This window comes from Ctenopharyngodon idella, chromosome 7 (genome assembly GCF_019924925.1).
Source record: "Ctenopharyngodon idella isolate HZGC_01 chromosome 7, HZGC01, whole genome shotgun sequence".
Taxonomy (NCBI): Eukaryota; Metazoa; Chordata; class Actinopteri; order Cypriniformes; family Xenocyprididae; genus Ctenopharyngodon; species Ctenopharyngodon idella.
Genome location: NC_067226.1, coordinates 35,203,609 through 35,231,132, shown reverse-complemented (window position 1 = coordinate 35,231,132; position 27,524 = coordinate 35,203,609). Strand labels below are relative to the sequence as shown.

Sequence of the window (27,524 nt, the reverse complement as noted above, 5' to 3'; positions counted from 1 at the left end):
GTGGAGAACTACATTTCCCTACATCGCATCCTACGTCATGACGCAAGAGCGCCTTCCTCTCGGGAGCGCGCCGTACGCTAGTAGTCAGTCAAACGTGCTGATTTGATGATCCTGAAACCGGAGCGATTAACAGACCGGATTTCATCAGAGCACCTCAGAGCCGGTCTTCGGCGGACCCGAGACAGCAGTCCGGAGGTAATGAAATGAAATTAATCGATCGCGTTGATCAGAAGTGAATAATGCGACTGTTAATGCGGTTTCGCGTTTATGCGCTCAAACATCACGAAAGAGTCTCGCGCGCGCGTGTGCTGAGGTGACTGGCTTTATTAGTTATATAAAGAGTTTAAAGCGATATATATCAGGGCATCTGGCCCATTCGAGCCGGTGTCAGGTGTGTGTCTTTGATCTGATTATAATTGGCTTAATGGAGGCGCTCAGGTGCAGGTTTGTCGCAGGCGCTAACTGCGAGTTTGTGTCGCAAAGCCTAGCGCGCTCCCTACACAGACAGCACTCTAGACGTCATAGTAGCTGAACCCTGTGAGCTGCCTGGCCAGGCAGTATTTTTGGACGTCATATTTTAATAAACGTACTAGTGATGGTACTGTGACGCCCTAAAATACCGTCTAGGTTAACGGCTCACTAGATTTTAAGACCGTGATGCTCCAAAATGCCGTCTAAAAAGGCAGCTCACTAGATTTTTGTAACTGCGAGCCTAGTTGGGCAGCTAGTGTAATGCTACTACAATCTAGCTAGTCCATATATATATATATATATATATATATATATATATATGTGTGTGTGTGTGTAATGAATGTATGTCTATGTTTAACTATATATATTTTTATATATTTCATATATAATACTTGTTTTATTCTGCTTGTTTTTCCCCTCTCTCTCTCTCTCTCTCTCTCTCTCTCTCTCTCTCTCTCTCTCTCTCACACACACACACACAGATCGCCGTATTTGTCATGACAGCGTTCTGTATTAATCAAACTTCATTTATTTTGGATTACAGTAGAGGAACGTTAATTTTTCATACGCTGTCAGATGGTTTAGTACAGTGGTTTTCATTACGTCTGTGTAAATTGTTCCTCCAAAGTCTTTGCTGACGAGTCAGAAACCAGATTCAAAAGCTGATCTGAGCAAAAATAAGCCCTTTTTGGGGTATATTTTCTCTTTTCTCACACCGCACTGAATGCACATCTACCTCCACACACAATCACTACTGTCAAATCTATAAATCTGCTATTAAAATTAAGCAAAGCAATATCAAACCCAGTGACTAAATAATCAATATCACCTAGATCGTAGAAGCATTGTTCACACACACACTGTCTCCATGGCGATGCATGGGCCCGTGTCGTCCCCGCCGCGCACCGTGAGCTGAGTCTGGAGCGGCCGCCGCCGCAGGACCCCGGAGCCGCCGCCCTGTCGGACCCCCAGCAGCCGCGGGAAGCCATGGCCTCGTCCGTGCGCTTCACCGTCACGCCCATCAAAGCCGAGGACCTGCCGGACACGTCTCCGGACGTCAGCTCGCGCTCCAGCGCCAGGGTCCGCTTCGGCTCCAGGGAGAGCGTCAACCGCAGCGAGCCATACAGCGAGGCGTCCGGAGGGTTCACGACCTCTGCAGGGGGAGACACGCCGGACCGCAGTAACCTCGAACACGGTGAGTGACTGTTTGTGCAGTGGTTTCAGCGAGTGTGTGCTGTTATCCTGTGATCAACCACTATCTGTGTGTCCGAAATCGCTTCAGAATCTCGCCGGAAGTAGTCGGTCATCCAGCGACTTTTCACCTACTGTTTTTTTCAAATGCTATGAATTCGGACATACTACTGTCTGTTGGCGTACTGTTTTCGCATACTATATAGTAGGGAAGTGTTTAATTTCGGACGGTGTATGAGTGCACATCATCAGGGTTATTATCATTAACTAAAACTGTTAAAAAACATTTGTCAATTGAAATAAAATATAAATATTAGAGGAAAAATTTAAACTAAGTGAAAATTAGAAATGTTGCCTTCGCAATAAACTGAATTAAGTTTAACCCTCTGGTGCTTTTCAGACATTTAAATTTTGTTATTTTTAGAATTTTTTTCTTCATCGGAATGGTACGAAACTTCATGGAAAATCATGGACATGATTCGAAAAGATTAAATAGTTCTGAAAAAAGTAGTCAGACTTGTGCTTCTCGTGGTCGTAAATGAGCGTATTGGAAACGAATGGGAAGTGAATTTCATCTAGTGGAAGCGTTTGGTACTGCGTCCAAACAAACTCTTACTGAAAGCTCATTTTTTGAGATATCAAACTCAAATTTGGAACACAACTTGTTTAGATTTATTTTAATTTCATGAATTTTTAGTGTAAAACATGTTTTGGAAAATATACATTTCATATAAAATTTTAAAATAGTATAATAATAGTATAATAATAAACTTATACTTCTATAACTTTTTTAATTTCACTTTTTTAACTTTTAACTTTGGAAATTTCATTTTCAGGTCTATGTTCAAAAAGTGATTAACAGGTAATAAGTGGATCATAAACTATTCCATAAATATATTTTAGTACCATAAATCCCCTAAAAATACAAAATATTAAATAAAAAAAAAACATTATCAAACTAAAATATACTACATTAATTTCATTGGAAAACATTTTGACGGAAAATGTTTTTGAAGCACTAAAAATATCAACTGGAAAAAAAAACGAATAAAACGACAAAAGCAAATAACAAAATGACTGAAAATTAATTAGTTAACTAAAAATAAAAGATAATTTAAAATATTAATAAAAATAAAGCTAAAATAACACTGCATATAGCAGTTATTAAAGCACATTTTGTTATATCACAAATTACTATTTTAATCAGGGATATTTTAGTATTATTTACTATTTTTTTTAAATATATATGTATATAAAATTTCGAATGAACTTATTTTTTACATTCAAGTTTATTTTGTTGTAATTTTTTATTTGTAATTTTTATTAGCTTTTAAAAAAAATATTAATTATTCTATTTCGTTTAAATTTATTTAAGTTATAGTAATTTTAGTACTTTAAATTCAGCTTATTTTATTTCAGTTGGTTGCCAATTTCACTTCAGCTTTGTTTCAATTAACAACAACTCTTTAGTTTTAGTTCACATGTACAACACTGAACTGAATGTTTTGGATTTTTTCTAAACTTCAAAACAAGATCATAATGATTCCATAGCTAATGATATGTGTTTAATAACACCACGTTATTAATTCTGAGAGGGTTACACGTCTGTAGTGATCATCACGCATCAGAGGGTTAAACTCCAGACGGCTCTGATCGGTTTAATTAAACGTTCATATTCAACAGTGTTCGACACACTCGCTGTTTCAGAGCGTTTCACAATCTGTGAATATTTTGTATTCATGCCAAGCATTCGATCTCATATGATCTGCTGTTGAAAGACTTGCATATTTTCTCCCTCATCTTTTTGGATGAGCAATGAGGGTGTGACTCACAATGTGCGACATCATCATCTGAAACAGGAAGTTTCTTTCAGGGAAACGACACTTTTTTTGTTTTCTGCTACACTCCCTGTTGCACAGATGATAGATGTGCAGGTGTTGTCGTGAACGTGTGGCACGCTCAAACACACACGGTTAGTCATCATGCTGCTTTAAAAGCCTCACATGTGGACAACACACATACACACCCCAGTGAAGAATGCAGTGACACAAGGGCAGGTGTGTGTGTGTGTGTGTGTGTGTGTGTGTTGGGGAAGTGAAAGTGTGTGTGCTGATGGAGACACAATGTCATGTGATCCTACACTGATTATAACAATAAAATACTTCCAGTTTCATGGACTTTTGTCTCTGATTCCCGTGTCTCCAGCAGCACTAAATGAGCTGTAAACTGTAAAATGGACGGTTGTTTCCTAACAGGTTTCCCAAGCACTCATATTAACCCTTAAACTGATGACTGTGTGTGTCAGGTGACGGTGTGAAGCTGTCCAACGTGTACATCAATAACTCTCATGCCATCGATGATGATGACTTCTACGACAGGAATCTGGCTCTGTTTGAGGTTTGAATATTATTTGTCTTCACTCATCCATGATGTGCCTGTCAAAATAAACAATAAAATTACTCCTTTTTTTTACATAGAGAAAAGACCCCGTTTTAAGCACATTCTTTCTTTTAAGTTACTATAATTACATTTTACAGAAAGAAAAAGAAGCTGATTTGTAGCACCATTGAGTTTTTTTGCATTGTGACATTATTTTAAGGAAAATTAAGCACATTAAAAAAATAATTTTACAGTGATTTGTTTGAAGTTTAAGTTAAAAAAAAAAATCAATTTATTACAAATACAATCAAGATGTATATTTACAATTTTGCTTAATGAATGTATTTCACAATTAAATATATATATATATATATATATATACACTACCAGTCAAAAGTTTGGAAACATTACTATTTTTAATGTTTTTAAACGAAGTTTAAAAATATTAAAAAAGAAGTTTATTTAATAATAAATACAGAAAAAACAATAATATTGTGAAATATTATTACAATTTAAAATGATGGTTTTCTATTTTAATATACTTTAAAATATAATTTATTCCTGTGATCAAAGCTGAATTTTCAGCATCATTACTCCAGTCTTCAGTGTCACATGATCCTTCAGAAATCATTCTAATATGATGATTTATTATCAATGTTGGAAACAGTTGTGCTGCGCAATATTATTTTATAACCTGTGATACTTTTTCAGGATTCTTTGATGAATAAAAAGTTAAAAAATATCAGCATTTATTTAAAATAGAAATCTTTTGTAACAATATACACTACCGTTCAAAAGTTTGGGGTCAGTAATTTTTTTTCTTCTTTTTTTTTTTTTTGAAAGAAATTAATACTTTTATTCAGCACGGATGTGTTAAATTGATAAAAAGTGATAGTAAAGATTTATATTGTTAGAAAAGATTTATATTTTGAATAAATGCTGTTCTTTTGAACCTTTTATTCATCAATGAATCCTGACAAAAGTGTCACAGGTTCCAAAAAATCACAACTGTTTCCAACATTGATAATAACTGAGTATCAAATCATCATATTAGAATGATTTCTGAAGGATCATGTGACACTGAAGACTGGAGTAATGATGCTGAAAATTCAGCCTTGATCACAGGAATAAATTATAAAGTATATTAAAATAGAAAACCATAATTTTAAATTGTAATAATATTCACAATATTATTGTTTTTTTCTGTATTTGTTATGTAATAAATGCAGCCTTAACGAGCATAAGAGACTTCGTTCAAAAACATTAAAAATAGTAATGTTTCCAAACTTTTGACTGGTACTGTATATATATATATATATATCTTTTATTAAGTTACTATAATTGCATTTTACACAAGGAAAATTGAGCCGATTTTAAGAGTATGTTTTTTTTTTTTTTTTTTTCATGAAAATTGAGCACATTAAAAAAGTAATTAAAAAAAATTACGTTTTTTTTTAATTAAGTTTAAAAAGAAAATTACATAATGTACTTAATGAATGTAATTTACAATTAAAAAATATCATCTTTCTTTTATAATAATTTTTACGTAAGGAAAATAAATCCAATTTGCATTGATATTATTTTCATGACAATCAAGTCATGAAAATAATGTTAGAATGATTTTGTAAAATTATGTATTTTTTATTTATTTTAATTTTAATTTTAATAAAAACACGTAAATTAAATTCATTGCAAAACAAGAACAACCACGATGTATAGTTACAGTTTTGGGTTAATGAATGTACACAATTTGAGTAATATATATTTTTATTTAAATTATTTGGGAGGAAATCCTGATTATGATGAAGATAATATCACAATGCAAGAAATCTTTATTGTCATAAGAAATTCCTTTGTTTTATTTATGCAAAACATTTTTTTTTTATTGATTTTGGAGTGAAATATGAGCTGAACATTTCTTGACAGATTCACTATATTCTAAATTTGTTTTTTTTATATATATATTTCACCTATTTTTTTCCCTGATAATAAATGTTCGGGCTAACATTTTACAATAAGGTTCATTTGTTAACACTAATTAATGTATATTAACTAACATGAACTAACCATGAGCAATACATTTGTTACTGTATTTACTAATCTTGGTTAACATTAGTTAATGAAAATACAGTTATTCATGGTTTGTTCATGCTAGTTCACAGTGCAGTAACTAATGTTAACAATATTTTAATAATGTATCAGTAAATGTTGAAAATAGCAAAGATGAATAAATGCTGTAGAACTGCAGTTCATTATTAATTCACGTTAACTAAAGAACCTTATGAACCAAATGTTCTTTATATTAATCTCTCTCTCTCTGCAGGAGGAGATGGACACTCGTCCCAAGGTGTCGTCTCTGCTCAGTCGTCTGGCCAACTACACAAACCTCACGCAGGGCGCCAAAGAGCACGAGGAGGCTGAGAGCATCGGCGAGAAGCGCAAGCCCAGCAAGGTAACACTCTCTCTCAAGCTAAACCCACGCTGGCTCAGTGCTGAGTGACTGAGAGCTCTTCCCATGATTCCCTGCCAGTCTCCTCAGATGGGCACCTTCATGGGCGTGTACCTGCCGTGCCTGCAGAACATCTTCGGCGTGATCCTCTTCCTCAGGCTGACGTGGGTCGTGGGGACGGCCGGAGTCCTTCAGGCGCTGTGTATCGTCTTCATCTGCTGCTGCTGCGTGAGTCTCTCACACACACACACACACACACACACACATCTGTATGATGCATCAGCCACTGGTATAACCATTAGCATGTCTGATGTTGACGGGCGTGTCTCTCTCCCGACAGACGCTGCTGACAGCCATATCTATGAGTGCCATCGCTACCAATGGAGTCGTGCCAGGTAAACCTTCTCATCTTGGCAGCTAGAACAGAGCATTTATGACATCAGAAAGTGTGTCCGGAGGCGCAGCGTCAGTGTACAGCACTGAGCTTCTATAAACAGCCTGTAAAACTGCAGCGACTCTGATCCGAATCCTGCTCCAGAATCATTCAATACTGCAAATATTGATTTTTATTATTGAATATTGAACATTGACCATTACATGAATCATTTCTTGGTCAACATCAAAATTTTAGGCACTAATCTCTCATTTTAATGACTTTTTGACATCACAGATGAACTGATCTTTCTCTAGACTCCGCCTTAAAATGAACCATCTGAACATTTGGTTTAGAAGTGTTTAAATCATTTTTTACATAAATTAAATGAGAAAAATGGAATTTAACATAAATTATCCAAAAATACGGTAAAATCACAGCAGTCTCTGCAGTTTTTAACATGTTATTTGCATAATTGAACTATTGTTTACAAGACAACCGCAGATACGAAACAATTTGCAACTTTTTTCCAGCCTATATAAGAATATCTGCTGAATTTTTACCACTTTGAGTTTGTTTTACTAAAAATAATGGTGATTTCAGATATAAATTATTTATTAATTATAATGTATTAAAACAAATACATAAAAATGACTTCTTATAAAATAATTTCATCATAAACATATAATTTATTTGTAATCTCTCTCTATGTAAATTCATCTTTTATGTATATTTATTTATTATAATATATTTATTTACTATAATATATTAATTATAAATAAATATATAAATAAATAATTCATATATTTAATTATTTATTTAATATACAGTTATTTAATAAATATATATAATATATTATATATTAAATAAAATGTATTTAATTTTTTAATGTTTATTGTAATATTTATTATAAATGAATAATTTATATATATATAATTGTTTATTATAAATAAATAATTTATAATATATTATAAATAAATTATTTATAACATGTTATAAATACTAATATATATATGTAAAACTTCAATGTTGTCTCTATTTGATTTTTAATGAAATCTGCATGCATAATAATTATGATTTGATATCTTACTATGAATCTTCTATCTGAATATGTGCTGCTGTAGTTTGATGAATCTGTCTCACTCCTGCTGTCGTAGTGTTAACATAGTGACTAACACACACTGTCTTCCTGTCCTCTCTCTCTGCTCGTCCAGCGGGGGGGTCGTACTTTATGATCTCCCGTTCGCTGGGGCCCGAGTTCGGAGGGGCCGTGGGCTCCTGTTTCTATTTGGGTACGACCTTCGCGGGGTCCATGTACATCCTCGGTGCCATCGAGATCCTGCTGGTGCGCCCATCTTCATCATTTTCACATTGAGCGCTTCATGCTCAGTTAAGTGATGTTACATCATTTTGTTCAATTCTCTCTTGTCGTTTGTAGATGTATATCGCTCCCGGGGCCGCCATCTTTGTCTCGGACAACCCCGACGGCGAGGCCGCGGCCATGTTGAATAACATGCGTGTGTACGGCTCCATCTTCTTACTGCTGATGTCGCTGCTGGTGTTTGTGGGAGTCAAGTACGTCAACAAGCTGGCGTCTGTGTTTCTGGCCTGCGTCATCGTGTCCATTCTCTCCATCTACACCGGAGCGCTGGTTTCCGCCTTCAGCCCGCCGGCCTTCCCGTGAGTATCTGTGGACATCTGCTTTAGTGATTCATAATAACACGAACACCTTCGGCTGATGGAGCCGCTTTCTGTTTCAGACATGCTTCAGTGATCTTTATTTTCCCTGTCCATCTAAAATTATTTTACTTTATTTACAAAAACAGATATGTGTAAATTTAATTAGTTATATTTAAATAACGGTTAAATCACAGCCAGCTTTTTTGAGAGAAATTAATGGGTTTATTCATCAAGGAAGCATTAAATTGATCAAAAGTGACAATAAAGGCATTTATAATGATTCTGTTTCAAATAAATGATTTCTGAAGGATCATGTGACACTGAAGACTGGAGTAATGATGCTGAAAATTCAGCTTTGATCACAGGAATAAATTACACTTTACTATATATTCACATAGAAAACAGCTGATTTACACTGAAATAATATTTCACTATTTTTACTGTATTTTTGATCAAATAAACGCAGCCCTGGTGAGCAGAAGAGACTTTTTCAACTAGTGGCTGATCAAAAAATGTCCCCCAATTTTTGAACAGTAGTTTATATCAGTCATATAATTTTCAGTCATAACTAGAAACAACAGTCATCCATCCATTCTACTGTACATGATCTTGATTGACCAATAAGGGTTTTTCAATGGCTGAAATATAAAGAGCATTACTACATATTTAGGGTGTTTTCACATATAGTTCGTTTTAAAAGAACCAAACACAGTTCACTTAAAGTGAACCAGTAAAGAAACCAGCCGAAAGTGGCCTCAGTCTTTCTGGTGTTCACAATCTAATGGACTGAAAAGAGAACCCAGTTCTTTTTTTTTAGTCCTCTTCAGCATTGAAGTGATCTCAGACCCTTTCTTGTTCGCACCACAACTTCTTAAGAACTCAGGTCCCGGGCTTTCTGTGTTTTCAGTAACACTGCTGCATCTCTCCAATTGTTAAAATAAAAAATTACAGAAAAATATAAGCAGTGGATAACTGATCAGAAGTTTATCACATCACACGTTTGGCTCAACCTAATCAACCCCATTTGATACTATAATCTTCATGTCTGCTGTAAATCTTTTGCAGCTCAGAAAAAGAACAATAATAAAACTTCACAATAAGGTTCTATTAATCACCTTTGGTAATTATGTTAGGCATCATGAATTAACTTCATTTATATTAGGGGTGTGCAGTGGAGCCTGTATCTGTAACAATATCAAAATAATTTATATCTATATTCGGATAAAACTGGAAATGACAGAGCTTTAACCAGAAGATTTTACAATTACTTGAAAAGACCGTCATGTGGTTTTAAATGTATATCTATGGCCTTCGTAGTTCAAATGTGGCATGTATAACTAATAATAATAATATATATATATATATATATAATTTACTGATTAGAGAACATGGAAGTTGAAACAAAATATTGCTTAAACAACTTTTTCTATGCATACAAATAACCTATGGAACTTATTTTATAAAATATAAACATAATGGGTTAGTAAATATTAACATTAACCACGATTACATGCTGCTGGAGATCATTAGTAGTTTATATTAAGTGTAAGAAAGGAATGCAATATTTTACATTATATCGCAAATATATTAAGTATTCCCCCGGAACGCGAATGGACCTTGTTTTCAGCAGTGACGGAAAAGACGGAACAGCGGGAATGGCGAGCCTGAAGGTACAATTGTCGAAACCAAACGCAAAGCGGACCGGGACTTCAATGGTTTCACATATCACGAAGCAATTGAACCACAAATGGACCCACAAATGAACAAACGTTCGCTTTTGGGTCCTTTTAGGGGGGTCTGAGATCACTTGGTTTGTTCACATATACACGCTGAACCGCTCCGAGAGCGTTTGAAAGGGTTAAATGAACTAGGTGTGAAAACACCCTTATATGCATGCAGTAAAATGTAATGACAGAAAATTACTTTTTTTGTACATAATTTGTTTTTAATATCACACAAAATTGCACTTAAATTACAGTTATTTTGCCTAATTATTACTCAACTTATTACTTAGACATCTACATTGATTCATTTAGCAGACATTTTTATCCAAAGCGACTTAAAAAATAAGAACGTCACAAGCAGTTTGTCATAAGAGTCAACAATATTTGTAGTATTATAAAATCAAATGTATAAGATAAATATAAATGTAATTAGGATAAATAATTTAATTAAGATAAATATATGTATAAATGTATCAAAAAAATATATATATTTATTACGTTTTCACTGGAAGCACATGGCGTCACTTAGTACATTTGTACGTCACATTTGTTGTTTAAAAAGAACTTAAATCAATCAATAAACGCCCATTTTTTTAATGTGCATCTCATTTGCATTAGTTTGAATAATGTCACTTGAATACTGTCGAAAACCTTGTATCTCCAAAAACGCTACTTTTCAGGAAATGAAAAACGCTGTTTTTTTTTAAATAATTAAAATCTGTGTTGTCAAAGTTGATATTGTGGCTTTATATATGGTCATGTGTCATTATTATTAACATTTCACTGAAATCAAGCTCAAATGGAGTTACGAGGTTTTTGACCAGCAAATGTCGGACATTAGAACGGCAGTCGGTGCGTCGCATTACGTTTTTATAAACTTGTAAGTTATTAAGTTTACTGTAGCTATATGTGGTTGCTCAGATTGTTCTGTCATTTGGCCAAAATCTCATGTTATTAAAGACGAAAGTGCTTCAGTCAGGGTATTTAAGACAGTATTCACAAATCCTAGACTAAGACACTCTTCTCCGCCCCTCAAATACATAAAACATCAGCCTTCATATCTATAGTGTTTCTAGATTAAAGAAAACGCTGTACTTACTCAAACAGTTCTTTATTTATCATTGCATTGCAAACAAGCAGAGACGTTCCAAACTGTGTGTGGCACTTAGATAGAGGTGGGCGGAGTTATGAGGTTTGACTGACAGTTTAAGGAGCCAATGGAGATTCGAGGTTCAGTCACTAGCTGTTTTAAATACTTTTCAATTGTTTAGTATTTGTAAAACCCACAGACAGATGTAAAGGGTGACCAATAGTAATGATTTATATAAAAAAAATTGAGATAAAAGATTTCCACCCAAGAGTGACGATATTCATATTTGAACATCAGTATGGAGGTTTATTGGCATATGCTGATATTCTAGATGTCTGACTGCTAATGTCAGATTATTATTGGGTGTGGTCAGTGATTGACAGCATGACTGACCAGTCCGTGTGATGTCGTGTAGTGTGTGTATGCTGGGGAACAGAAGCCTCTCTCAGCACGCGCTGAAGGACGGTCAGTGCGCCAAGACCCTGCTGATAACGGCGGATCCGCTGCCGCAGGAAATCGCTAACGTCAGCGAGAGCTTCAACGGCACAGACGCTCCTCCCATCACTGCAGCCACGCTGGAGAGGAACACGAAACTGTGGTGTGACTTCTGCAACTGCTCCGAGCTGAACACCGTGTGCGACGAATACTTCCTCCACAATAACGTCACGCAGATACCGGGAATCCCGGGACTCGCTAGCGGCGTGATCGCAGGTACAAATACGCCAGTGCTAGTTTTTATTTTTGCATTTTTTGTTTTCATTTCAACTTTATAATTAACATTTTAGTAATTTTGTTGTGTGTTTTTGTCATTATTTTATTTCAAGTTGTCAGCATGTTTAGTGTATGTTTTCAGCTGTAGTTAGCGATATTAACCCGTGTTTCGTGTGTCTAGAGAACCTCTGGAGCTCGTACTCTGCTAAAGGAGACGTTTTGGAGCGCGGCTCTCATCACTCCGCCCACACGCCCGCCGTGTCCAATAATTACCCTTATGTGTTTGCTGACATCACCACCTCCTTCACGCTATTGGTTGGGATTTTCTTTCCGTCTGTGACTGGTACTGCTGCCTTTCTCTTCTTTATCTGTTAGTCATTATAATAACGCACCATCATTCTGCTCATAAAGTGTTTGCGGTATGTTTACTATGTACTGTATGCTAATTTCCTACATGCATAGAGTACCTGGACGACTCGCTGCATTTGTACAGAAATACAAAATATGCCGTTAAACCTGAATCATACAAGGAAGAGGATACTAGATCCCACAATGCAATACGCTCAACTTGACCCTATATTTCCAGAATGAACTGTAATAAAATCATGTTTTATTATAATTAATTATATATTTTTTTCGAATTAATATATTTAATTAATTATAATATTAACATTATATATTTAATTGCTGATATTATTTATATTTAATTCATATTAATTAAATAAATAATCATAGTTTTAATTAACTAATTCTAACATTAATATTTTATATTTCATTATATATTATATATAATTGCTTATAATTTATTAAATTATTAAATTTTATTTAATTAAAGTTTACAGAGTTAACCATAAACATTTAATGCATTATACTTGAGTATTATATTTTAAACTTTTAATTGTAATAATTAGTAATTAATTGCTCTTTATTAATTTATTAATCTTTAAATTACCATCAAGCTTTTAATTTAAATTATAAATATTATATACATATAAATCAAAGTGTTAGAAGTAATATTTAATTAATTCTAACATTAATATAATATATTTATTTAATTTTATTTTATATATTTAAAGTATATTTTTAATTAAATTAAATAATTCTAATTAATTATTTTAGAATTATTTAATTATTTAAATTATGTATTTTGTAAATTCCATTTAAATTATAATAAATTCTAACATTAATATTATGTATTTAATTGCTTTTATATTTTTTATTAATTTATTTAAATAATATTTTTAATTTTATATTTAATTGTTTAAATTCTGTTTAATTAACACTAACATTGATAATATATATTTAATTTTTATTTTAATTTATAATTTTGTTATATGTTCACTTAAACACTTTATAAATTGTTTAATTAAATAAATTCTACATATTAATTTTAACAGAGTTAATCTTAAACCTTTAATGCATTACACTTGAGTATTATATTTTAAGCTTTTAATTGTAATAATTAGTAATTAATTACTCTTAATATTAATTTATTAATCTTTAAATTAATATTAAGCTTTTAATTTAAATAATAAATACATATAAATCAAAGCTTTAGAAGTTTATTATATATTTTATTAAATATTATATATTTAATTTTATTTCATATATTTAATTAGAATTAATTAAATTATGTATTTTGTAAATTCTAATTAAATTATAATTAATTCTAACATTAATATTATGTATTTAATTGCTTTGATATTTTTCATTATTTTATTTAAATGTGTTTAATTATTAATTATATATTTAATTGTTTAAATTCTGTTTAACTAACTCTAACATTGATAATATATATTTAACTTTATGCCATATATTCACTTATAGACTTTATAAATTGTTTAATGAAATAAATTCTACATATTAATGTTAACAGAGTTAATCATAAACTCTGAGCTGACTGTATCCCACAATGCACTGCAGCTGTGGTTTTTACCATCTCCGTCCATGCGAAATGACTGTGTTTGTTTCTGAGACGATGCCACATGATGTCATGTGACATCCGATCAGACCTCTAGTCATGTGACTACACTGATGCTCATCATTTCCTCTGTGTGACAGGAATCATGGCGGGATCGAACCGCTCCGGAGATCTGAAGGACGCTCAGCGCTCCATTCCCATCGGCACGATCCTCGCCATCCTCACCACCTCCCTCGTCTGTATCCTTACAAACATCACACGCAGTACAGCCGGACAAGATGTGCAATAACTCACATTTTCATCAACTAACAAACCCCAGTTTGTGTTTCATAAGTGCCATATTTTTGATGCATTGCTGATGTTTCCTGAACGTGACGCCCAGACCTGAGCTGTGTGCTGCTGTTTGGAGCCTGTGTGGAGGGCGTCGTTCTTCGAGACAAGTGTGTCTCTTCCTTCCGTCTCTTTTGGAAAAGCATAGTGAACACAGATATGTGAGTCATGTTTCTGAAGTTCTCCTCCTCTGACCGTTGTTCAGGTTTGGAGACTCGGTGAAAGGAAACCTGGTGGTCGGCACGCTCTCGTGGCCCTCGCCGTGGGTGATTGTGATTGGCTCGTTTTTCTCCACGTGTGGCGCCGGCCTCCAATCGCTGACCGGAGCTCCTCGCCTGCTGCAGGCCATCGCTAAAGACAACATCATTCCTTTCCTGAGGGTGAGACGCGCTCAGAACATATTTACTGCCGACGCCAGAGACCTGAGACAGGAAGAGACACAAGCACCCGGCGCTTGCTGTTACTTATTTATTTTATATGAATTATGTGTAATTTAGATTATACCCTTAATTCATTATACTTGAGCAATTACATTAAGTAACATTAAGTGTTTCATTTGAAAGAAAAAAAAATAAAATAATATATATATATATATATATATATATATATATATATATATAAGAATTCATATTCTAACATTGATATAACCTTTATGTAATTTTTGATTATATATTTAATAATTGTTTCATTTATTAAATTCTACATTTAATCATTTAATTAATTCTTACAGTACTGTATATTAAATTAATTTATATAATTTATATAATTAAATTTTATTTTATTTTTATTTTTAATTTTTAATATATATATATATATAATGTCAAAAATTGCCCGGCCTTTGCAGTTAATTGTTTATTCTAAAGGAGTTGTATATAAATTACATTATACCCTTATTCATTACGCTTGAGCAATTATATTTCAAGCTTTTAATTAATTCATATTAATTGATAGAACAATTAACATCAAGTGTTAAAAAAAAAAAAAAAAAATATATATATATATATATATATATATATATATATATTAGAATTAATATTTAAATTCTAACATTAATATTACATACTTAATTTGAGATTTAATTATTTAATTATAAATAACTAATTATATAATTTATTACATTCTTTTAATTAATTCAACATATATATTAAATACATTGTATATATTAAATTAATTTGACTTTTTTCTATTATATTTTAAATTCTGTTTAACATTCTAACTTTAATGTTTTATATTTCAATTAAATTTTATATATATATATATATAATATATATTAATTATAATATATTAATTTATAAAAATTCTATTTAATTCTGACATTAATATTGTTTAATTAAACATTGTTATATATTAAATTTATTTTATATATTTAATTAATTTGGCTTTTTTCTATTTAATATATTTATTTTTTAAATTATGTTCAACTAATTCTAAATTTAATGTTATATATTTAATTAAATTATATATTTTGTGAATAATGTATTTAATTAATTGATTATAATATATTAATTTATATGTTTACTTGAATAAATTTTATTAATTAAAATTAACAGAGTTCATCCTAAACTCAAATTAAACCTGAGCTGACCCCGATCTAAACCGGTTTGGTTTTGCCTCCTCTAAACTGGCTCTGAAACTGAAACGGGCCTCTTGTGAAATGTTTTTTTTGTGTATTTTCTAGTTGTTCTGCTGTGTTTCTCCTGCATTTGTTTTGTGTGTAAACGGGATCCAAACTGCTTTGAGATCAGATCATTTAAAGCACATTAGTAGTGTGAACACTGACCGTCTGACACTCAATCCTGCTGCTAAAACAAGAGTCTGTTGAAAAATGTGGAAGAAGCCCAAACTACTTCATGCCCAGATGACGGTGAGTGTGTGTTTGGTGTTTGTGCAGGTGTTCGGTCACGGGAAAGCCAACGGAGAGCCGACATGGGCTCTTCTGCTGACTGCGGTTCTGGCTGAGCTGGGGATCCTGATCGCGTCGCTGGACCTCGTCGCTCCCATACTGTCCATGTAAGAGTTCAGCAGCTTCACTCAGGGTCATTCATACACTATTACATACACTGGAATTATTTTTATGGCCTTTTTCCCGTCACATGTTTTCGTAATCATCATAAATTAGGAGTGTCATGTGATGATGTCTGTGTGTCGGCAGGTTCTTCCTGATGTGTTATCTGTTCGTGAATCTGGCCTGCGCTCTGCAGACGCTGCTCAGGACGCCCAACTGGAGACCTCGATTCTCCTACTACCACTGGTGCGACACATGTTCATGTCATCATACACACACTCCGCAGGTGTGACGCTTCTCAGTCTGTTGATGTCATTTCCTGTCGCCCTCAGGACGTTGTCGTTTCTAGGCATGACGATCTGTCTGGCTCTTATGTTCATATCGTCATGGTATTATGCTATCGTCGCCATGGTGATCGCCGGAATGATCTACAAATACATCGAGTACCACGGGTACGTCACCATGGGAACCACAATCCTGTGCACTGTCTCGCTGTCTATATAGGCAGCATCATGACTGGTGTGTGTGTGTGTGTGTGTTCAGAGCAGAGAAGGAGTGGGGCGACGGCATCAGAGGTCTGTCTCTCAGCGCGGCTCGCTTCGCTCTGCTCAGGCTGGAGGAGGGACCGCCGCACACCAAGAACTGGAGGTACACACACACCGTCAGCACACAGATACAGTCTCACACACACACACACACACACACACACACACCGTCAGCACACAGTCACACACGCATGCGTTCACATGAGCCTGAAGCACACAAACACTCCAATCCAATTCAGAAATCAGCATTTACAGGGTTCCCGTGGGGCAGTAAAAAGTCTTAAAAGTCTGAATCTCCTGATTTTAAGGCCATTAAAACGTCTTAAATATGTTTATTTTTTTCTGCTAGGCATTACATTTTAACATAAGGTCTTAAACTTACAAATCAACATTGTTATGTAATGGGGCTGGGACAATACATCGATTCTCGATACAAAGAATGTGGAGCGATTCTGATATTTTCCGAATGTATCGTGATTCTCTCTCGAATCGATTCTGAACTTAGATTTTAACAGCAGATGATTATAGGCGAATCGAGAATCGATGTATTGTCCCAGCCCTATTATGTAGTCTTGTTTGATTAAAGTAGTCTGTGAAACATGATGCATTTAGATTGTGTGAACTTGTTCTTCATGTGCGTAGAGTCGCACGATTCTGGATCCCAATTTTTTTTTGTTTGTTTCAAAAAGAGATCACGATTCTCCCACGATTCTGAACAGACAAACTAAATAAAATAACATGTAAATTTCCAGAGGTTCTGACAAAATATTAATTGCTGCTGTTTATTTAAAAACGTTTAATTAATTTGAATGAATTATTTAAAAAAAAAAAAAAATCAGTTTAAGTGAATGATTCAATGACTCACTCATAAAGACTTCACTTGTTTCATTACTGGATGAATCAGCGTTTTTGAACGAATCTCTTGAATGAATGATTCAGTCATAAATACATTCTTTTAAAGGGTTAGTTCACCAAAAAATGAAATTTCTGTCATTAATTACTCTCCCTCATGTCGTTCCACTTCCGTAAGACCTTCGTTAATCTTCAGAACACAAATTAAGATATTTTTGATGAAATTCGAGAGGTTTATGACTCGTCCGTAGACAGCAATATAATCAACACTTTCAAGGTCCAGAAAGGTACTAAAGACATCGTTAAAACAGTCATGTGACTGCAGTGGTTCAACCTTAATGTTATGAAGAGACGAGAATACAAAAACAAAACAAAAATAACCACTTTATTCAACAATCTCTTCTCTTCTGTGTCATTCTCATACGTTGTTTACGTCCAGCGCTTCCGGGTTCTATGTCAGAATGCCGACTCGTTATTGGCCGGCTCCTGCGTCAGCATCACACGCATGCGTTGTGCTGGTCATGTGATCAGCTTTGGCCAATACTGAGCCGGCATTCAGATGTAAACACAGAAGCCTTTACTGAGTCACCTGCCTAAGGATAATGACAGAGAAGAGACGAGATTGTTGAATAAAGTCGTTATTTTTGTTTTGTTTTGCGCACAAAAAGTATTCTCGTCTCTTCATAACATTAAGGTTGAACCACTGCAGTCACATGACTGTTTTAACGATGTCTTTAGTTCCTTTCTGGACCTTGAAAGTGTTGATTATATTGCTGTCTACGGACGAGTCATATACCTCTCGGATTTCATCAAAAATATCTTAATTTGTGTTCTGAAGATGAACGAAGGTCTTACGGGTGTGGAACGACATGAGGGAGAGTAATTTTTGGGTGAACTAACTAACAGTACTTACTCATAATACTTTACGTTTATGCTGGTGTTTCTGTCTGTGTTTCAGGCCGCAGCTGCTGGTGTTGCTGAAGCTCGATGAAGACGCTCATGTCAAATCTCCACGTCTGCTGACGTTTGCGTCTCAGCTGAAAGCAGGGAAAGGTTTGACCATCGTGGGAACCGTCATACCAGGAAACTTCCTGCAGACCTACGGCGAGGCTCTGGCTGCCGAGCAGGTGTGTGTTGTTTGTATAAGGGAGAAAATGTGAAAGTATCTGACAGAGGATGTTTTTTTTCTCATGTTCATCTGTCTTCAGTGTGTAATGTTGCTGTTTGTGTGTAATGGAGCTGCAACAATGGGGAAAATAATAAACATTCAAGCATGAAAACCTGCTCTAGCAGAGCCCAAAAACAACATCAAGACTGTAAAAAATGGTCCCCTTTAATGGTCATAAAGTAGGCTTCTTTTCCTGCAAGGAAATGTGAGCAAACGTCTCTCTGTTCCTCTCAGACTCTCAAGCTTCTGATGGAGAAGGAGCGCGTCAAGGGTTTCGTCCAGTGCATCGTGGCCCAGAAGCCCCGCGAGGGCATCAGTCACATGATCCAGTCCAGCGGGTTGGGCGGCATGCGGCACAACACTGTGGTCATGGGCTGGCCGCACGCCTGGAGACAGAGCGAAGACCCGCAGAGCTGGAAAACCTTCATCAGTGAGTGTCTTCCCATCAGACCCAAATACGGCTCGTTCATGCACTCACGTGTCGTTGAACACAACAACGACAAAAATCTTTCATGTAGTGTGTAATAAATCTGAACATTCCAGTCTCACTTCCTGCTGAACCTACGTAGGTTTGTAACTAATTTGCATAATGCCAGCCTCGGGTCTTCATTGGCTGAATAGTGTCTCTTTGCCCCGCCCTCAAACACTGTAGTTGTATTTGAGACTGGAAGAGTTTGGTTTGTGTTGTTGGTTTCTGACCAGAGCAGAGCAGCGCTCAGAACGGCGGGGTTTAGAGAGACCGAATCCTTGATCGAACTGTTTTCAGACACCGAGAGAAAAGAGCTGATGCTGCAGTGGATATTATGAAAGTGTTACTTTAAGACTGTCATTGACGTGTAACTGGATGGATTTTCATTTGTGTGACATCAGAAAGTTTTGCGCTGTACAGGAAGTCCTCACTCGTCTCTCTCCTCATTTAGACACGGTGCGCGTCACCACAACAGCTCATTTGGCTCTGCTGGTGCCCAAAAACATCTCTCTGTTTCCAAGCAACAGCGAGCCGTGCACGGAGGGCTTCATCGACGTGTGGTGGATCGTCCATGATGGCGGGATGCTGATGCTGCTGCCCTTCCTGCTCAAACAGCACAAGGTGTGTGACGCCGCTGTCGCTGTGCTGCCGCTGTGACGCAGGCCGTGTTTAACGCTGTGTGTTTGTCTCAGGTGTGGCGGAAGTGCTCCATGCGCATCTTCACCGTGGCTCAGATGGAAGACAACTCCATCCAGATGAAGAAAGACCTGGCCACGTTCCTCTACCACCTGCGGATCGATGCTCACGTGGAGGTCGTGGAGATGGTAAACAACTCTGTTTCAGCACCAGTTTAATTCATGTAAACGGCAACACTCAAATCCGATTATGATTGATAATCTGATCCTGATGATCCATATGACTGCTAATATCATCCTGCTAAACTCTGATTAGCTTCCTCATAGGTTCATCATGTCCTGGACCTATATATACCTGCAGGTCCCTGTAGATCCTCAAAAAGTCTTACATCTTTCCAAAGTCTTTTTAAAGTCTTTCTATCCACCTATCCGTGATATCGCATTAAAAAACATGTAACATCTGTTTAGAAAATAGATTTCATGCCGACTTTTTCATTTTAAGAGGTCTTAAATAAGGGTATGGAAACACTTTAAAAGGCTCAGATTGAGTTAAATAAATGTGAGTAAAGTAAAAACAACCAATGAACACCACGCATTTATTTAACTCAATGCTTTGATCTACTGTTGGAGAATGATGACATTGTTTACTTTATATGTTGTAGATGGTTGTAAGATTTGCATATTTTATCTTTCTCATCTGTTTAAATTAATTAGTTATGGAAAAGGTAACGCATTTAAGGCACCTGCCCCAGACCTGCATAGTTCATTGTACATTTTATACAGTTGATGGTGACGAACATGAAGCAACAACTCACTGCATGATAAAGCCTATATAACACAGATATAATGACCCTAAAATTCAAGATATCAGGGCAAAAATCCCCGTTTGAGTTTTTGTCTCACATTTATATCATGATATAGTTAAGCAATATCACACGAGTGCTGTTTTTGTCCTGAATAACACGAGTGCAAATGTGATTCTGATTTTATACAATGGTTAGTTCACCCAAAAATGAAAATTCTGTCATTAATTACTCACTCTCATGTCGTTCCATACCCGCAAGACCTTCTTCATCTTCAGAACACAAATTAAGATATTGTTGATGAAATCCGATGGCTCAGTGAGGCCTGCATAGCCAGCAATGACATTCAAACTCTCAGGGTCCATAAAGGTACTAAAAACATATTTAAATCAGTTCATGTGAGTTCAGTGGTTCAATCTTCATATTATAAAGTGACAAGAATACTTTTTGTGCGCCAAAAAAACAAAATAACGACTTTTCGACAATATCTATATGGGCCGATTTCAAAACACTGTTTCATGAAGCTTCTGAGCTTTATGAATCTTTTGTTTCGAATCAGTGATTCGGATCTCCTATCAAATGGCTAAACTGATGAAATCACGTGACTTTGGCGCTCCGAGTCACTGATTCGATTAGCAAAGCTCCGAAGCAGTGTTTTGAAATCGGCCATCACTTTTGGCACACAAAAAGTATTCTTGTCGCTCTATAATATTAAGATAGAACCACTGAACTCACATGAACTGTTTAAATATGTTTTTAGTACCTTTATGGACCTTGAGAGTTTGAATGGCTTTGCTCTCAATAGAGGCCTCACTGAGCCTTCGGATTTCATCAACAATATCTTAATTTGTGTTCTGAAGATGAATGAAGGTCTTACGGGTGTGGAACGACATGAGGGTGAGTTATAAATTACATTATTTTCATTTTTGGGTGAACTAACCCTTTAATTTATTGTTATTTTAGACACAATATTGTCTGTATTTGCTCAATTTCACCAACAATAAAGCCAGAGCAGAACTGTTGAGTCTCCGTTCAACACACAGTGGTGATTCATTCCTGAATGAATCAGCTGTTTGAACAAATCAAATGAATGAATGACTCAATGACTCACTCATTTAGACATTTACCGCCACCTACTGGCAGTTTTAGTTTTTTATTTAGAGTATCATTTCATTAAAAAAAAAACATTTTTTGTGTATAGTTTGCCCAAAAATTTAATTCTGTTTATTTACATTTACTCATTTAATTGACAGAGCTAATTAGTACGAAAACCAATTTCAAAACGTAAATATTGAATAAAACATGTTTTCCAGTTGAATATGTCTCGGCCTGTTATAATCTGAGATTCTGTGAGATTGTGTGGGTTTGTGTAGACATATGGTTATGAAAGTTCCTGTATCAGATTGTTTTTCTGGTCTTACAGCATGACAGCGACATCAGCGCGTACACGTACGAGAGGACGCTGATGATGGAGCAGAGGTCGCAGATGCTCCGGCAGATGCGTCTGTCCAAATCGGATCGGGAGAGAGAGGTGAGTGAAGAGAGAGTGTGTGTTTACGCGAAAGATACAGAAATACTCGTTTCACCGGCTCATATTTCATTTCATCTGGACTCAATCTGAAGCGAGTTCGCTGGAGTTTCGATGACGTAAGTTCAAGCTTTCATTCAGCGCTCTCTTAAAGTCTAGTGAGCTTCAGACGTAGGCTGTATTATTAGGTGCGTTAGAGAGTCTGTGTTTGTGTGTTTTTGTCTGCTTGTAGGCAGTAGTAGTCACAGACGTCCTCAGAATCTACAACTACGACAATGAATCATGTTAATGAGCTGGATTGTTTTAACCAGCTGCAGCTACTATTGTAATACTTAAGCTCCGCCCTCAATGAAATCGCATTGGTCCAGAATCCCAACCCACATAATCTAATTTGAACATCTGTCCTGATTGGCTGTGGTTTTTGCATTCTGACGGATTTCGTTCTCAGATCGTCTGTTTATTAGCACATGATGTCACAGCGAGTGTTTGTGTTTGTGATGGTGGCGTCTGCAGGCGCAGCTGATCAAAGACAGGAACTCGATGCTGCGTCTGACCAGCATCGGCTCTGACGACGACGACGAGACCGACGGGCTGGACAAGAGCGCTGATCACCGGCGCGTCCACATGACCTGGACCAAAGACAAAGCCCTGCAGCTCCTCAGCAACACGCAGACCAACACGGCCTCCTGCTGCAGCACGCCGGAGGGCTTCAGAGACATGCTGAACATCCGGCCGTGAGTTCACTGACATCATCACCCTTCACCTCCGTAATCCTGTTCCCAAATCACTGTACTATCTAAATGCTGTGGGGGAAGATGCATTAATAAATATATATGTAATTTTAATGTTTAATATTAGAATTATTAGAATAGATTAGAACTAATCATTTAAACATGATTAGAATGTTGCTAGCATGTTTTAACACAATGTTAACATGTTTTAGCTTGTTGTTACCATGATTAGCATGTTGCTAACATTGTTATCATGGATTAACATGTTGCTAGCAGTATTAGCGTGGTAGCATTTTGACAACATGATTTAGCATGTTAGCATAATTTAACATTAAAATGTTTTAGCATGTTACAAGCATGATTCGCATGTTGGTAGCATGTTTTAACACGTTGAAAGCATGTTTTAACATGTTGTTAATGTGTTGCTAGCATTATTAGCATGTTAGCGTTTTGCTAACATGATTTAGCATTTTATTAGCGTGTTGTTAGCATTTTTTAACACATTGAAAGCATGTTTTAACAAGTTAACGTGTTGATAGCATCATTAGTATGCTAGCATTTTGCTAACATGATTTAGCATGTTAGCATTTTTAACATTTTAAAATGATGTTAATATGATTAGCGGGTTGCTAACAAGTTTTAACACATTGTTAACATGTTTTAGCTTGTTGTTACCGTGATTAGCATGTTGCTAACATTTTGTTAGCATGTTTTAACACTTTGCTAACATGTTGGTAGCATTATTAGCATGTTAGCATTTTTCTAACATGATTTAGCATATTATTAACATGATTAGCATGTTGTTAGCATGTTTTAACACTTTGATAGTATGTTTTAGCTTGTTGTTACCATGATTAGCATGTTGCTAACATGTTGTTAGCATGGATTAACATGTTGTTAGCATTATTAGCGTGCTAACACTTTGCTCACATGATTTAGCATGTTGTTAGCATAATTTAACATGTTGAAATGTAGCATGTTTTAACCATTAAAAGCATGTTTTAACATGTTGCTAACGTGTTGTTAGCATTATTGGTATGCTAGCATTTTGCTAACATGATTTAACATGTTAGCATTTTTATCACATTTTAAAATGATGTTAGCATGGTTAGCAGGTTGATAAAATGTTTTAACGCATTGTTAGCATGTTTTAGCTTGTTGTTACCGTGATTAACATGTTGTTAACATTTTTTAACACTTTGTTAACATGTTGGTAGCGTTATTAGCATGTTAGCATTTTGCTAACATGATTTAGCAGTTTATTAGCATGATTAGCATGTTGTTAGCATGTTTTAACACTTTGATAGCATGTTTTAGCTTGTTACCATGATGACCATGTTGCTAGCATGTTTTAACGCATTGTTGCTAGCATGGTAACATTTAGCTAACATAATTTAGCATGTTGCTAGCATTTTTTAATGTTAGCATGATTTAACACGTTAACATGTTTTAGCATGTTGTTAACGTGATTAGCATGTTGCTAGCATGATTAACATGAGGTGCGTCCCAATTCGCGTACTTATGCACTATTCTATGATGTTTTTAAGTATAAATAGTGTGAGTAGTGTGTTCACACTTAAAATTCCAAAAAGAAAAAGTGCACTTTAAATACCCGGATGATGCACTAAATTAACAGAAAAAACAAAGTGTGGAATGTTGGACACTTAATGCACTCAACTGTCGCAGCTTTAATTACGTATTGGAGGGGGAGGGGGTATCAGACTCCGTTGTTAAATGACAAAATAACCTTATACAATTCACGCACTACATGGATGAGTACATAGTGCATAAGTACATAGTGTATAGTGCATCGTTTGGGACGCAACTATGTTGTTATAACACGTTAGCATGTTGCTAGCATTATTTATTATTTTGTTAGCATGATTAACATGTTTACACGAATTAACACATTCTTAATGTTTTAGCATGATTAACATGGTGCTAGTTTGTTGATAACATGTTATATGATTAACATGTTGCTAGCGTGATTTAGCACATTGCTATCATGCATTAGCACATTACTAGCTTGATTTAGCATTTTGCTAGCATGTTTTAGAACGTAGTTAGCATTAGTTTTTTGTTTAATTAAATATTTATTTTAATATATCAGCATATTTAAGATTATTATTATTATTACAAATAATATGTTTTATTATATCATGATATAATGATAAATAATGTAAATATTTATAATTATGTGATGTATTTGTTGATCACGTGTGTCTCTCACAGAGATCAGTCCAATGTGCGGCGGATGCACACCGCTGTCAAACTCAACGAGGTGATTGTCAATAAATCCCATGATGCCCGACTCGTCCTGCTCAACATGCCCGGGCCGCCCAGGAACACGGAAGGAGACGAGAACTGTATCCTTCACTTTTGAGCGACTCGTTACTTATTTTTTGGTTATGTTGTAGGTCCTACAGCCAACTTTTATTTACTTGTCAAAGCCTTTGGAGCTTAATTTTGACCCTTTTAGTGCATATATATAATATATATATTTATTTCCCCTTAGTGTTCTTGCAGCGTTTTGTCCTTGTTAAGCATTTTTCAAAGGCGCTGTAATTTTAATTGTTCGATTACGTCCGTTCGTTTATTTATAATGAAGCATCGATGCTCCTTGACTCTCGTTTCCGCAGATATGGAGTTTCTGGAGGTGCTGACGGAGGGCCTGGAGCGAGTCCTGCTGGTGAGGGGAGGAGGAAGTGAGGTCATCACCATCTACTCCTGATAGCCAGTCATACGCCATCTACTGGCATGAGAGAGTACTCAAAAGGGAAGCGTGGCCAGTTGAATATGTTTCGTTTGCCTGACTCATGTGTTTTATGATTATCATTGACTGTGTCTCCGAGAATCTGCCAGCCGTCTCGCCTGCGCGGTAACAATTCGATTTTAGTTTGCGCCGCCACAACCGTTCGACAACGTGCACCGGTCTGACCCACAGCGGCGATATCTGTGCACACATATCATGTCATGAAACCACAGCTCTTTCAGGACCATCATCGTTCACGTGCATGTGATGGACCAATCGGTGGAGAACGCGAGCACACGCATCACACGCGTGTTCGTCGGACTGACTCAGGGTTAAAGCGTTTGATACTGGACCTAGTGTGTGTGTGTGTGTGCGTGTGTGTGCGTGTGTGCACCTAAGAATTCGAGAAACTGAAGCTTGAAGAGCGAGTGATTTACACTTTAAATGGGGTTGCCGATTATTATGTGATCCTGCTTATTTCATGTTTGTTCTGCATGGAAAACCTGAATGCGAATCAATGTTGTAGAAACAGGAGATCATCGTAGCAATACGTTCATCACACTCGTTCATGATTCCTGTGGATTTGGATGTTTAAATGTTCATACACATTTAAAAATGTGTCGCCTCTGCTTTAAATCCCTGAAATGATTGTGTTTTTGTGTCCTGCTTTATTTGTGAAGGGTTCAAACAAGTTTTATGCATTGTTTTTTGTTGTTCTTGTTGAATTTTTATCATCAGTTGCTTATATCTTTATGTGCAGGGATTGTGAATTTGTTTTTGTCAGATTGTCATTTTTCAATCTCGTGTTATCTGCTATTTCTATCACATTCAGTAATAAAATGACAGTAATACATCCTCTTTTAAAACTGAAAACTTTGTGTTTTTCTTGTTTTTCCTTTCAGGGAGATCCATCTTTAGTGCTCCAATAATAATTCACTTTATATTAATAAATTAGCAAAATAGCATCATGTTTTCAACAGCTGAAAATTAAAAATGAATAGTTTCTGATCGTATTTGTGCACAATTCAAACACACACAAAAAAAACATCTTTAGTTTATGGTTACAGAGAGATTTTACAATTTATGGCAGAATTCTGTCATCCAAAACTGGAGAAATTTCACATATTGTTTACCTGTTAATCTATGGACTCTATTATTAATGTGGAAAAAATTAATGATATTATGAAAATTAACCATGGTTTTACTATAGTAAAACTGTAGTTAACCATGACTGTAGTAACCGTGTGTTTTTTTTTGGTGTGAACCATGGTTTTACTACAGTTATATTGTAGTAATACTACAGTAAAACTGTATGTAGATGCATTTGTGTAAGAAAAATATCAATATTTAACAAGTTATGAAGTAAAATATCTAGCTTCCGCCAGACCGCCTTCTGTATTCAAGTTATTTAGAAAGTGTAAACTGGCGTTGCGTCAGTTACACTTTTTCCATAAGTTAAACAGGGACTTTTTGAACTGTAAGAGTTTTACACTTTCTTCGTACGTTGAATACGGAAGGCAGACTGGCAGAAGCCATTTTACTTCATAACTTGTTAAATATGGATTTATTTTTTTACACAAACACATCGCTTCGCCTCGGAAGGACTTTATTAACCCCCCGGAGCCGTGTGGAGTACGGTTATGATGGATGGATGTGGATGGAAGCACTTTCTTCAGCTTCATTTTTGTTGGTATCGCTCACTGCCATTATAAAGCAC

At 35.5% G+C, this 27,524-nt stretch overlaps 1 protein-coding gene across 1 annotated transcript; it reads left to right on the top strand.

Moving 5' to 3' along the window:
- The first annotated feature begins 44 nt into the window (after nucleotides 1-44).
- On the top strand, nucleotides 45-26,680 carry LOC127516491 (solute carrier family 12 member 6-like). Its single transcript, XM_051901217.1, has 25 exons — nucleotides 45-195; nucleotides 954-1,666; nucleotides 3,968-4,059; nucleotides 6,365-6,493; nucleotides 6,572-6,718; nucleotides 6,831-6,885; nucleotides 8,078-8,208; nucleotides 8,302-8,543; nucleotides 11,773-12,068; nucleotides 12,250-12,411; nucleotides 14,130-14,228; nucleotides 14,372-14,429; nucleotides 14,525-14,699; nucleotides 16,211-16,329; nucleotides 16,472-16,570; nucleotides 16,657-16,776; nucleotides 16,868-16,972; nucleotides 18,680-18,848; nucleotides 19,124-19,319; nucleotides 19,810-19,979; nucleotides 20,051-20,182; nucleotides 22,220-22,327; nucleotides 22,838-23,058; nucleotides 25,288-25,421; nucleotides 25,695-26,680. Exons 2-25 carry the CDS (start codon nucleotides 1,459-1,461, stop codon nucleotides 25,784-25,786), a joined length of 3,459 nt encoding a protein of 1,152 aa, XP_051757177.1. The 5' UTR covers nucleotides 45-195; nucleotides 954-1,458; the 3' UTR covers nucleotides 25,787-26,680.
- The last annotated feature ends 844 nt before the right edge of the window (nucleotides 26,681-27,524 follow it).